The following is a 13,289-nucleotide window of genomic DNA, read 5'->3' on the forward strand; positions in this document are numbered from 1 at the left end:
GAGCACTAACCCATTACCTAAATCTTTTACTGTAGCTTTCACATCTAATATATATTTCATTGATTGCTTTTAGTTTAATTTTTATGTATCAGTATCAAAGAGTATTTCCACCAGCGTATTTTATGTATAATTCTTTCTATATTTTAGCATAAATAATTTGTGGTAGATAGTCTGTGTTCTACCTTCAATTAAATCTGTTGGCAGCATACAGTCATTTACTAAAAGCACTGTGATATATCTTCCAGTATAATTATCTGTTTCTATGTCTGCTATTACTTTTCCTGCTATTTTTGCTGCTAGTATTAGTTGATTCCCGAACGCAAATAATTTAAGTTTTTCTTCTGTTTTGTTTTTATTAAATTTAACTAAATCACAGTTTATTCTTTTAACAGGCAGCTTGAGTTTCCGGGATCAATCAACACAGTTATAGCTGCATTGTGTTTTATTTAAATGCATTTTATATATGTGGATATGAATCTGCAACATCTGTTCCATTCTATGATTACATAATTATCTCTCCTTACTTTATTTTCTGATACTCGTCTATATTAGGCAAATGTTTATTGATATTCATTATCAATTGACTGGAGTTTCTTACATATTGCTATGGAAAGCTTTTCTCCTCACAGTGAAAGTTTTTATTTAATTGGTGACAGATTCTCTGATCATCTCACATTCTGTATGCTATTATGTGCATAGAGATTTTCAACTAAACTTTTCCAGATTTATCCCCATTCATTGAATAAATGTTGCTCTTTATGTGTGTTTCTACATTTGATCAGTAATTATTAAATCAGTTCCTCCCAAGTTTACAGTTGTAATTTTTGGATTGCACAATTTTTCTTATAATAACTTAAGTCAATTTAATAGTAGTGTAGCATTATACTAGTCATTGCATTTGGGATCTAACTCTCAGGCAATAATTTTCATCATTTCTATAGGTAAAAGTCCTAATAAATGTGCTAGTCTGTATATTCTATATTAGTTCTCTTACACTTACATTCAAACAGGTTTTATTACAAGTTAATGTCAACATTTGCTTGACATTTTTTAATCAATCTATATAAATCTGAATATATAGAAGTATTGAGAGTATTATCTCTCATTTTTATGTTAGAGTACTTGCCTTCAAATTCCCTATATTTTAAGCTCAAATTATTTCAAGTTCATGTTCCTGCTTTTCCTTCTTTAAGCAGTCATTGATTATTGTATTGAAAACTTACAAATGTGCAATTCATATTTTTCACAACTTACTTTTGCAAGTTTTTAATTATATGTTTTGAAGTAGTATGTATCCTGAATTCTACACATATGATAAAAAACAGCTTTCTAGATTTTTCTCAAGAGTTGGGAATAATTAATTTCAAAACTGTTCAGTTTTCTTACAGAAGTGAATTAAATACAGTCAAAAGTCGTTAATCCAGACTCGTCGGGACTTCGGCGATTCCGGATTATCGATTTTTCCGAATTATAGATCATCAGTTTAAATCTGGTAAGATGGCATGCAGAAATTACAAAATTAAAAATATGAAACCGTAATTTATGAAATAAAGAACAATTATGATCTAAAGGGTATCAAAATTTCCAAAAAAAGCTTAATATTTATTTGTTTACTTTATTAAACATTTCTTTCAATGTAAGTTGCTTCGTTTCATGTGATAATACTTTCTCTTTAATTCTATTAAACAGACATAATTTCTTGTTTAGTTACAAAGTTCCATTCTTCAAGTCCTATAATTGCTGTGTTGAGAATACCGACTAATTTGTCAATCGAAATGTTTTCGTTTTCAATAACCTCTGGGTCACTTTCTTCACTATCGGAAGCGAATTATAATGACGAAGAACTTGATTTAAATCATATCAAAGACGGAGTACATCGAGATGAAATACTACACTTAGTAAGGAATTATAAGCCAAATAAAATAAAAACATCTGCCCTGAAGATAAGGATAGTGCTGACAGATCAACTTCCAATCTGCGGTGGGAAATTGATAAACAGATTTCGGATTTCAAAACATACTTTCGCTTTGTAGATACAAATTACATATTAGTAAATATATATCGGAAATTCTATTTGACATAATCGAAAGTTCAAGCTTACTTTTATGAAATTGCTCTAACAGTCTGCAAAAAATAATAAGCCGGATCCAATTTGAAGATTAAGGAACAACGCAATCTGCAACATTAACTGAATTAGATAATTTTAGCTTAGCTTATACCTCCGTTACACATTAAACGCGCATGCGCACAAACATATTCGCAGCCGGAAAGGTCTTACACGCACTCTTAAACGCCAGTGCGCATGCATGAAAGCGACGCATGCACAGAAAGTTTGTAGCTTTGAGGTCCGGGTTATAGATCATTCCGGATTATGGGTGTCCGAATTAACGACTTTTGACTGTAATGCAAATCTTTGTCTTACCTTTTGCTGTTGAACAAGCAGGAGACTTTAATAATCGTATTCGTTACAAAGTGCAGTATCTATATTACTCAGTTCATAAATATTTTGCTATTTTAGCTTCAGTTTCTCTGCGAACATCTTTATAAGTTTTTGGTCTGCCTTCTGCATTGATGCCTGTCTATACTTTATTCTTTGCATTTGCTGAATTATTTCTGTAAAAAGATGCAAAGTGATAACACATAACACTATTAAAGCATATTTATTTGATGTATTGAATTACATTTTGAAAGTGCTCATTTAGTGATTAAAATGTAAGCAATAAAAAGTGGTGACAAAATTTAAGTCACTAATTATAAATTTAAAAGTAAAAGTTACATGCTTACGTTCAAATAATCAGTAACTAAAGTCACTTTTATTTTTTTACAGATTATAGACTACGAATGTAAATTTGTAGCATTAAATCTCTTGAAATGTAGCCTACATAAATAGCATTTCACTGACTGTACTTATTTAATCATTAACTTTCATTGATCATAACAAATTTGGTATAAAAAATCACATTCTATCTTAAAATGCATTTTCAGGATTTGTCTTACTTCTGCAGTTTTTATTAAATTTCTTTAGCTTTAAAGCAGCTTTACATCTCTGGTGATTTCATAGGGTTTCCCCCTACCTAAATACACTATTTCACATCAGTGATTGAAACACATGTTCTAATTTCTATTAAGAATAAAAAATGTATTGCTTTGTTGGATTAGGTTAAAAGTTAAAACAAATTATTTTCTGCTAACTGAAGACCGGCAGACAGCTAGTTTGTTACTTTAAAATAGGCATTTCAGGGTCAATAATAACAACTGTGGCAGGTGGGCAGTTCCCCATCCCCCAGTTCTTTTCTGTTTAGCATGTTTCTCTAAAGCAGTGGGGCCCACCTTTAGACTATCACGAACACATTTCAAAGCATCAGCATTTTTGTTAAATATATTTCCAATCTTATGTGATACATCTGAAATATAAATTTCAGCAAATGGGTTTGAGATGAATAATAATATTGATTGAACTGTATGGAAATCAGAGAAGCGGAGTTCAAAATTATTTTTCAGTGCGTTTAGGTTTTTTCCGAGTATTTCTCTGTTTCAATTGCCTTGTGGTTATTAATATGGCTTGATAAATTCTGAAAATGGGTGATTTTTTTTTTCTTTCATCTGATTTATCCACAAATTTAACTTTATCTGAAAAGCCTTAATAGTCCCAGTCAATTGAAAAAGGTTTTTTTTTTTTTTTTTTTTTCTCTTCTCTGAAGATCTTTGTTCAATTTGTTCCATTTAGCTGTTATATCCTTGAGAAAATACAGATCGGATAACCAATTATTATCACCCAATTCTTTATAACGTTCGTTTCCAGATTCCAAAAACTGTTCTGTTGGCGAAAAAAGTTCTACAAATCGTTGAAGTTCCCCTGCCGAGCCATCTAACATCTGAATGACGATGCATAAAGCAATAAGATTCCATATTCGTTATCAAGTTCATTAGTCAGCAATCAATCAATCAATTATTTTATAACATTTTGCAAGATATCTCTTATGACTATAAATGCTTACCATATTTTAACAATTAAGAAATATAAATGAATGGTTTATAACATCTGAATGACGATCTAACATCTGAATGACGATGCATAAAGCAATAAGATTCCATATTCGTTATCAAGTTCATTAGTCAGCAATCAATCAATCAATTATTTTATAACATTTTGCAAGATATCTCTTATGACTATAAATGCTTACCATATTTTAACAATTAAGAAATATAAATGAATGGTTTATTTTAAAAATATTTTTTGTTATAGTACATAATTGGGCTGGCGAGTACATACAAAATGATCGTGCTCGCCGATCGTTTTGTATCAATCATATCGTTTTGTATTAATCTATATAATTTTGTATCAATTTTGTTTTGATCGTTTGAAACGATCAGCGAGCACAAGGTTGGGCACCACTATTCTAAAGTATATGAGTAAAGACTGACCTTGAACTATAGTCTCAAATGAGAGGGAGAAAAGTACTGTGTGGTGATGACAATACTTATTGTATTCACAAATAGCAGAGGGTTGGAAAGGCTTTAAAGTTATGTCTGTTGTAAGTCAGCATTTCTTAAATTATATGCTTCATCCTTTGGGACATTTCGTAAAGACTTGTGCTTCTTCAGTGTAACATATAATAACTTACATTGCAGACTGGATTAATAGATAAGCGTAGAAATAATATAACTATATCAGATTTTCAAGTTTAGGGTAAAATTGTTATTTATAAAATAAAAAAGTCATTGATATTTATATATTAACTGATAACTGTAATTTTCCATTGGCTATATAACTTATCGGTATATTTTTATTCATAATAATTTATTAATAAATATTGAATTAAATGTTGCAGGGATCATATAAAAGTACTTTATAAATGGTTGCTGTGTAATTATATAGCAGCTTATAGCCAGATCTTCTCATTTCGTAATACCTTAAAAGTATGCAATGAGCTTTCTGTCTGCTTCTTTCCTTTTTTTTTTTTTTTTTTTCCCCCTCTTAATTTGAAGTTTATAATGTCTGAAGTTTGCCAAATCTTGGAAATAGAAGTTGTTTGTTTTTGTAATGGATTGCCAAAGAATCTGATCTGTGCTAATTCTCATGAAATAAAAATCATACTTTTCTCATTAAAACAAGCATTGATTGATAGTGTAATATTAGCAAGTGCACATAAACTGTGTCATTGAAAAAAGGAAATTAGTTTAAAAGGTATAGATCCTATTTGCCATAGGATTAATTTACTGTTGGTGTCGTTATGAATACATATGATTGTTGACACAAAATATATTTATTGGCAAATTATGTTCTAAACATGATAAATTTAATTAAAGTGTTTATTTTTCTAAATATTCTAAAAGCTATGTTTGTAGTTGCTGGATGCTATTCTAGTTGGCCTCTGACCCAGGTGTTAGCTATATGGAATTTAGATGCCAGCTTTTTGGGAGATATTGAGGCAATAATATGAGTTCTGCTGAACTGATGGTATATAGCATGGAAATGGGTTAATGATGACAAACTGATTACCAGAGGTTGAAGTGTGCCACTGTATACCAATTGCTGTAGGGAACTTGCATCATGGATGTGTTTGAGCAAGTTGCATACAACTAGACATGGCTGAGTAGGCAATTGCACAATAGAAAATGACTGAGCCCAATTTTATTTTATGCAGATCTGTTTCTATTAGCATTTTTAAGATGTTATCCTGATGTTTGTGGGGAATCAGATGCATAGTGGTCTGCTGTTCCTTCCCTCATGCGTACAGAAAAATCTGCGTCACTGCACCAGAAATAGTGCAGGTATGCAGGAAGGGATTTGTTTGGAGGGATATTGTGTCAGTCAAGAGCAGCTGCATCATAGCTCTTACCATGTTTTGGAAAGAGTAGGAATACCGTGTGCTGTGTGGTGGCTGTGAGCTATCTCTCCTGCTGAAACTTTCTTTGTAGGAGTAACTAATAGTTGCATCCCATGATTTTGCAGTACTAATGTCCTGTTGTGTATGGTGGGTGTAAGCTATCTCTCTTGACAAAACTCTTGATAACTGTGCTCTAGTATGATAAGCCAGAGTGCTACTACACTGAACAAAATGTAGAAGTTTTATGCAAACAGAAGTATTATGACCATGTGTGGGTTCCTCTTCCCTCTCTTCATCGATTTCTTAGTACAGTAAGTAAGGCATCATAACATGCTGAAGTAATGCACATTTATCAGAATCATTATTCCATAAAGGGAAAACAAAAGCTGCAAAATTAAATCATTTAGGGTGTTTAGACAAACGGAGACATCATGAGGTAAACATGCCTACATACTATGTGTTAACTTAAGAAGAGTAAATATTTTTAATACATAATATGGTGGTATATCTTTCTTTCATTATTAATTTTCTGTCTTTTTTCATTAACTTTATTTAAACATTGTTTTACTGGTGTTTAGTTATTAGTTACTAGTCTTTAATTAGTGAAAATTTTGCATATTCAAAAGTGGGGCATTTGACTAAATTATCTTATACGAGAGAATTTCTGTTAACTGTGCTGGCAGTTTTAAGAAATCTTTGGGGACATGTAGTAACATTAAAAAGAGCACAATGAAAATCAGTAACATGCATGAATTTTCTTCTCAATAATGCTTGATCATTTGGGCTTTCTTATCAATTTGGCAAGATAGCCATTTGCCTCGATGTTAATTAAACTTGCCCCTGTGATCTTTTTCCGGCAAAGCTTTGCATTTTTAAGGCACTTCATATTACATTATGCAAAAGATACTGCAATTTATTGTCACAATTATTTACATATGTACAGAATTTGTAACAATGTGTTGATGTGAAGACATTGCTCAAGAAGATACGATTTTGGAATGGATAAAAGTAAAAGATAGCAAGACATGTTCTTGAGTTTTGAATCACACACACAAAAAAAAAAAAAAAAAAAAAAAAAAAATCATTCACACTATAGATTTGGAAAGATGAAAGTGATGCAGATGATGGCAATGAAACAGAAACAAATGAGAAAATTAAACATCCTGAAGTCTTAAGCAAAGCACTTTATAAAGCAGGGCCTTGTTGCTTTTGCTAAACTGGCATAACACTCTGTGACAGTTGATAAAGTAATAAGACTATGTATCTGTTTGAGTGCATGCGTAGGCACGTGTGTTTGTGCTTATTGACTTTTTTTTAAAATTCTTTATTTGTCTTAAAAATACATTTTAATTGAAGGATTTAAATTTTATTCTGTAATAAATGAAGTTTGTTAAAATGTTAATAGTAGTATTTGTGCACTTATTTTCAGAATTTTAAGTAAGCTGTTTTAAAAAAAATGTCATAAAAAATGATTTGATTTAAAATTTACTCTGTTATCCAAGTTTTTAATCTGTAATGATTACTGTTCCAGTTGCCTCAGTTTATTGAGATAATTAGTAAGTATTATTGTGTGATATTTTATTTTGCCATGGTTTATTTATTTATTTATTATGGGATACCTCTCGTACTTTATTTGTTTGTGGCCTATGCGTATTGGTAATGTTCTGTTGGGTTGCATTATGTTTTATTTTGTTTGTTTCTGATCTTACATATGAATCTTTCATGCCAACAGTGATTTTTATATAAAGCATTTTTTTTTTTAATAGAGGGTTAAAGTAATTGCTTCATTTTATGCAAAACTGGATAAATAATAAATTTTTATATGTTATCACTTTAATTCATTTTTGTAATTATATTGTAAATGTTTTTTCATATGCTAGAGATGTTGCAGTATCCAAATGAAGATTTCCAAAACACGGTAATACATCTCATTATCCACATGGACGAATTACCATCTGATTTTTTACAAGACTTATCTGAATTAATGTCACTTAACTCATCATTTTCTCTAAGGACTGCTATTCGAATGATAAGATGTTTGTATCACAGGTAAGTGGAGATATTTTATATAAAAGTGTTTTTAATTATTATTATTATTATTATTATTATTGTTGTCGTCTTTGTATTCTAAAATATGAATGTCATATCTTATGCTTCATCAATTCAGCTTAACACATTAATTTTGCAGTAGTATTATTATGCTGATTTAATATATGAAAGGAAATCTTGTCAATTTTTCCCTACGATTTCTGAGATATTTCTTTTGACTTAGTGTCAATAATTGGTTTGAATGAAGGCAAATGAATAACTATAACAAATTAATTTTTTTTTTTTTAAATTTAGTATGGTTGTTTCAGTAATAAAAAATAGTAAATAATATTATTAAGTTGAATAATTAATTTTCTTCAATTTCTTATGCATTTTAATTCTTTTAACAGGCAAGTTATATTTACACTACATCTCTTAGACTTCATTCAGTTGCAGAGTGATATAGCTTGAAAACAGTTAATTGTATTTGAATGAAATGCCCACAGTTAAAAAGAGGGCAGTTAAGTTAATAGAAGACGTTGCTCTCAACATCCTCCTAATCATATTTCAGCTCACTAGTTGTTTGAAATTGTAAAGCATCCACAGAAAGCTTTTTGTGTTTTCCAATTCTGTGCATGCAAATTTGGAACAACTATGCAGCATAATTTCCATCAAAGATCCAGGGCTAAAATTTTTATTTAAATGATTACAGAAGGTGATACATTCCAGTGTGCCACGAAATGCTCAGATATCCCCTCATATCTGAAGAAAACATCAATCGAATTTGAAATGCTCTCACTTTCAGTGTGTATAAATAGATGGTGTGTATTCTTCTTCAAACAGTTTGGAAGGTGTTAGATGATATTTATTCCTAAAACTCTTCAGGACTTAATTTCTGTAAATATTTCATGAAGAGGTCAAGCAAAAATACATTCTTTTATAGATAATGTTTAATTTATCTGGACAAGTGAACAAATGCAGCATCCAAACTCTGGAAATACAACAGCTACATGCTATCATGAAACATAAAAGAGATTTCCCTGATGTGTATGTATTTTGGTGTGGAATGATACATGGCTTCTCCCCACCACCACTCAGAGAAATCTGTCTCAGTAAATGCCCTTCCCCCCTTTTTTATACGCAGAGTAAACTTTGTCAGGAAACTCATATCTTCTCGTATGTTAAGAAAGTGACTTTTTTCACTTCGGCAAAATAGTTGGTCTGTCGTTTCCAATTATCTCGATTTTACTTTTGTCGCATGTGTATTTGGCACCCTGTAGTGTTTTGTTCTTTTCACTTTACTTTTAATGTCCACTTTTTCTATATCACTCTCAAGAGTAGCTAAGAAGGTTTAAAAGTGGACTTGATTCTTTTAAAGCAGAATGGAGTGTGAATTATTTTGTCATAGAATGAAATGATAAAATGTTATGTTTATTATGTTATGGCATATAGCTGTGCAAAAAGAGTATAAATAACATTGTCATAAGCATGTGACTTAATATTCAAAACACAGAAAATGAATGATCACTAGAATTGGAATGCTTAGAACAGAATGCTTCATTACATTGCAATTTATTCACAAAAATAAAAAATGATAATGAAGCATTAACTAAAGTCAGCTTAAGAAGAGCACACTTACTAGCCAAGAAAGGGAAACCCTTTACCAGTGGTGTATTAATTAAATTTTCTTTGCTTGCAGAAGCCGAAAAAATGGGTATGTTTTGATTTGTCAGTCTTACTGTTTTAAAAGGGTTGAGGCGATGAGGAACTGCATGAAAAGTTAATTAAAAGACAAAGCAAAAAATTCAGTTAGTTTTCATTGGCTGTTGGTGAGTCAACAGACATTACCAAAACTGCTCCAACTGGTGCTGTTTATTTGAGAAGTCAGGACTGAATTTGAAGTGACTGAAGAATTATCTTCTATGAATAGTATGCATAGAAAAAGTATAGTGGAAGATATCATCAAGTAAGTCAAGAAAATGCTATTACAGTACAATCTGCTATGCAGTCAATTTATGTAAGTAACAACTTAGGTGGAGAAAATGTGAATGGAATGTGAAAAGGATTAGTTGGATAAATTTTTAAGGCTTATACAGAAGTTAAATGTTTAAAACATTTTGTAATCAATCATATTGTTCATTAGAGACTCTTTGTGGGAAATATCTTAATCTATGTTGTATCATTTATCCTGCTATGTTGGCAGTTAATTTTATTCACTCCTGTAGATCATCAGTTTTGTGTTTTTTTATTACAGACTGAAGTTGAATATCCTGATTTACCCTACTATATAAGTATTTCAATGACTCAGCAAAAGTTTTGTAGATTTTTTTTTAACCAAGAAAAGTAATGGGAGTTTTTTTCATATTGAGAAAACAGCTGAATTAGCATTATTCAACAATAAAATGGCTATAGAAAGTAATATTTATTATAGATATTGGGGAATATGTTAATGAATTTAAACTACAGGAAAAAACAATGCTACTATGTGAAACATATTTTATCATAAAGTCATAAAGCTGAAAATTATGTTGTAAAGTTCTATAGATAAAAATTAGTATCGTTTTAAGCATATATCACATTAAGAAAGTTCAGTCATTTTCCATACTTTAAAAAATTTCAAATGTTAGCAAAATCCCTATTTCTAAAAAAGGATTGTCATGGATCTGTTTTCTGAATTAAAACTACAATTACAATAACATTTTCGAATCTTGATGCAAGTGCAAAAGACAGTTCTATATATCAAAATCTGTTTGATAGTACAATTGAGAAGCTTCCTTCATACCTTCAATTAGAAGTGATTGTTGAGCAAAGTGATAATATGCTGAAAATGATGTTTCAGGAATTAGGTCTGTCTTAAGTGTATAAATATATTTTAGAAAATAAATACATCAATTAAAATATATAGGATTTATATTTGTACTTGAAAGTGCTTACCAATATGAATGGACATATTCGAAACTGAAGTATGTAAAATTACAGCTCAGATCAGTACTGATGCAAACAACTTTTATAATAGGAAGTACTAACTTCAAACTCCAGTATAATGAAATATTATCTTAAAAAAATTGTATTCAACACATTAGTACAAATTTTAACCTGTTATATAACATGTTTGTGAATAAAAATATTTTACTATTTTTTGTAAGTATCAGCAAAATGTGTCTAAATATTATTTAAAAAATTTCACTTTGTTACTAATTTAAGCCCCCCCCTTTTTTTAAACTCCTCTGTGAGTGGAATCACACATGCAAATATCTTTGAGGCTGCTACCTGGCCCACCTAGCCCCAAATTTTTATGCTAAAAAAAAAAAAAAAGACCTGTTCCAAAAAATGTTTACTGTTCCTGATTTAAATATGTATTTGATTTTTATGATTTGAATATTATAACATTGAATACTTGTAGCTGATTAGTTATTTGCATTATAACAAAGCACTCGAAGGCTATCTGACTAAAGGGAGGGATGCCTTTCATGAAAGACTTTTTGAAAGAAACTGGCTAGTATATGTTAAACATGGAGAAAAGCCTGAGAACTCGCATGCAGCTAGCCCATTTGCTGATATTTGAAACTGGGTTATACTACTACTGTTCAGCAGTCTTATTGCATAGCTATTAGTAGGCAAATACATTTAGCTATTTTGTGAGTAGTTATACAAATGTTGACAGGTTATTTTATTTTTAATATTGGCTGCACGTTTATGAGGTTTTGAGTGCACTTTTTTAAATATCCCTAAGTGTAGCAATAAATATTTTGTGGAGAAGGAGAATTGTATAATGAGGTAATTGCAATATGAAGAGGAATTAGCATTCAGATCAAAAACAGAACTTATCAATAATACCACAAAATCTTTGAAATCTAAGCAGAAAAATTATAAATGTTTATAAAAGAAATTAAGAATATGTTTCTTTTATTTCCAGTAACTTTCTAGTATCCAAATAAAAAGATCTATTTATAAATATTTAGAAGCATAGTATGTGTTTGCTTTAAAATGTACTTGAGCTGCAAAGCACTCTTTGACTTGTCAAACGATTTTATATAAAACATGCTTAGGTAGTCAGTACACCTATAAAAGAGCTTTATGCAGTAGAATCAAAGGAGATAACTAGTCTTTACTTTCTTGAATATGAATGCTACACATAAGTATTCCTTTACAAAATCCTGTAACATATGGAACAAAATTTTATGGAAAGCATTTTCATTATTGCAAGAGTGAAAAGAATTAATATTGGAAAATAATTTTTGATGCTGTAGATTTATAGATTTGAATAGTAATGGAAATCAGTTCCAGAATTAAGTATACATACATGTATCTTTTTCCTGTATAAAATAAAATAATTTTCAGATTTTCTATGCTTTATTTAGGTTCTCAAGGAAGAATGTTTCTCCAGTAGATTGTGTGAATTTTTGGAAGTTTCTGCTGAATACTGCTTGTGGTAATTTTAATCCAATCTTGATCTAGTCCTTAACTCTCTGAGTCATGGCTTTTTGGATCTGTTCTTGAAAACCTGTGTTTAAATGGCTTATATTAACTAAATTTTTATAATGATTTATTTTAATCTCTGCTTATATTAACTTTTATTCATTAAGATGATATTTGTATTATTAAGGAAAGTAAGAAAGCAAAATATTTTAAATTGCAATCTGACATATACCAAGTAGCAAAAAATCTCATGATTGGATGAAAGCTGTTATGCTTCTCAGGAGGTAAAGAGTTATGAGAATGTTGTGTGTTTACATCTTTTACAAATATATTATCCCCCTTGCTATCCCTGAATTATGATAATATGAGGATTAAGTTTTTTCATTTAATCAATCCTTAAAGAAAACTGGTATTATTATATAAATTGACATGTGTTTAGTCAATTAAAGTCATCCAAAAAGTAATATCATTTTTAATTTTATAATTGATCAAACCTCAAATTGTCTGTCTAAAAGTGAATTTTTAAAGCCTTTTTGTATATACTGGAAAAAAAAAAAAAAATGGTCTAAAGGCAACAATCCTGCTAATATTATAAAAGGGGAGAGGGGGCAAAAAGTATGGCTTTTTGTGGAGTGGGCAATGCACAAAGTGCTGTGATGGTTCCCAAATGTTTTTTGAGCTGACTTTGAAAGACTGTTATTGCTTTGACTGCCCTATCTATCTTGATAATGGTATACTGAAACCACACTGTCCATTTCAAGAATTTAGAACAGTGTCTTAGTCTGGCAAGCAGGTTACATACTGACATATTTTTTTCAAAATAAGCATTTGCCCTGTTTATGATTCTTGAAAAACGTGTGCGTCTTCTTTTTTTTTTTTTTTTTTTTAGTTGTTTTCTCTTAGTTGATGAAAAATAAATACCATGTATTCTGGGGTATAGCATGCATGTTTAATTCAAAAAATAAGATTGAAACTTAAGGGTGCAAGTTATACACTGGGTGTAAAAATTAT

The 13,289-nt window shown here is 30.2% G+C and overlaps 1 protein-coding gene across 4 annotated transcripts in view; it reads left to right on the forward strand.

Annotated features, from left to right (window-relative positions):
- LOC118182476 (testis-expressed protein 10) overlaps window positions 1-13,289 on the forward strand; it is a 130,899-nt gene that overhangs the window by 81,840 nt on the left and 35,770 nt on the right. For all 4 annotated transcript variants that reach the window (XM_035351819.2, XM_035351820.2, XM_035351822.2 and 1 more), the window contains 2 exons: window positions 7,712-7,880; window positions 12,221-12,291. In XM_035351819.2, the coding sequence (XP_035207710.1) occupies window positions 7,712-7,880; window positions 12,221-12,291 (240 nt within the window). The remainder of the gene's footprint in view (window positions 1-7,711; window positions 7,881-12,220; window positions 12,292-13,289) is intronic.

This window comes from Stegodyphus dumicola, chromosome 5 (assembly GCF_044657685.1).
Source record: "Stegodyphus dumicola isolate Sdum_Otavi_A_Nest chromosome 5, ASM4465768v1".
Taxonomy (NCBI): domain Eukaryota; kingdom Metazoa; phylum Arthropoda; class Arachnida; order Araneae; family Eresidae; genus Stegodyphus; species Stegodyphus dumicola.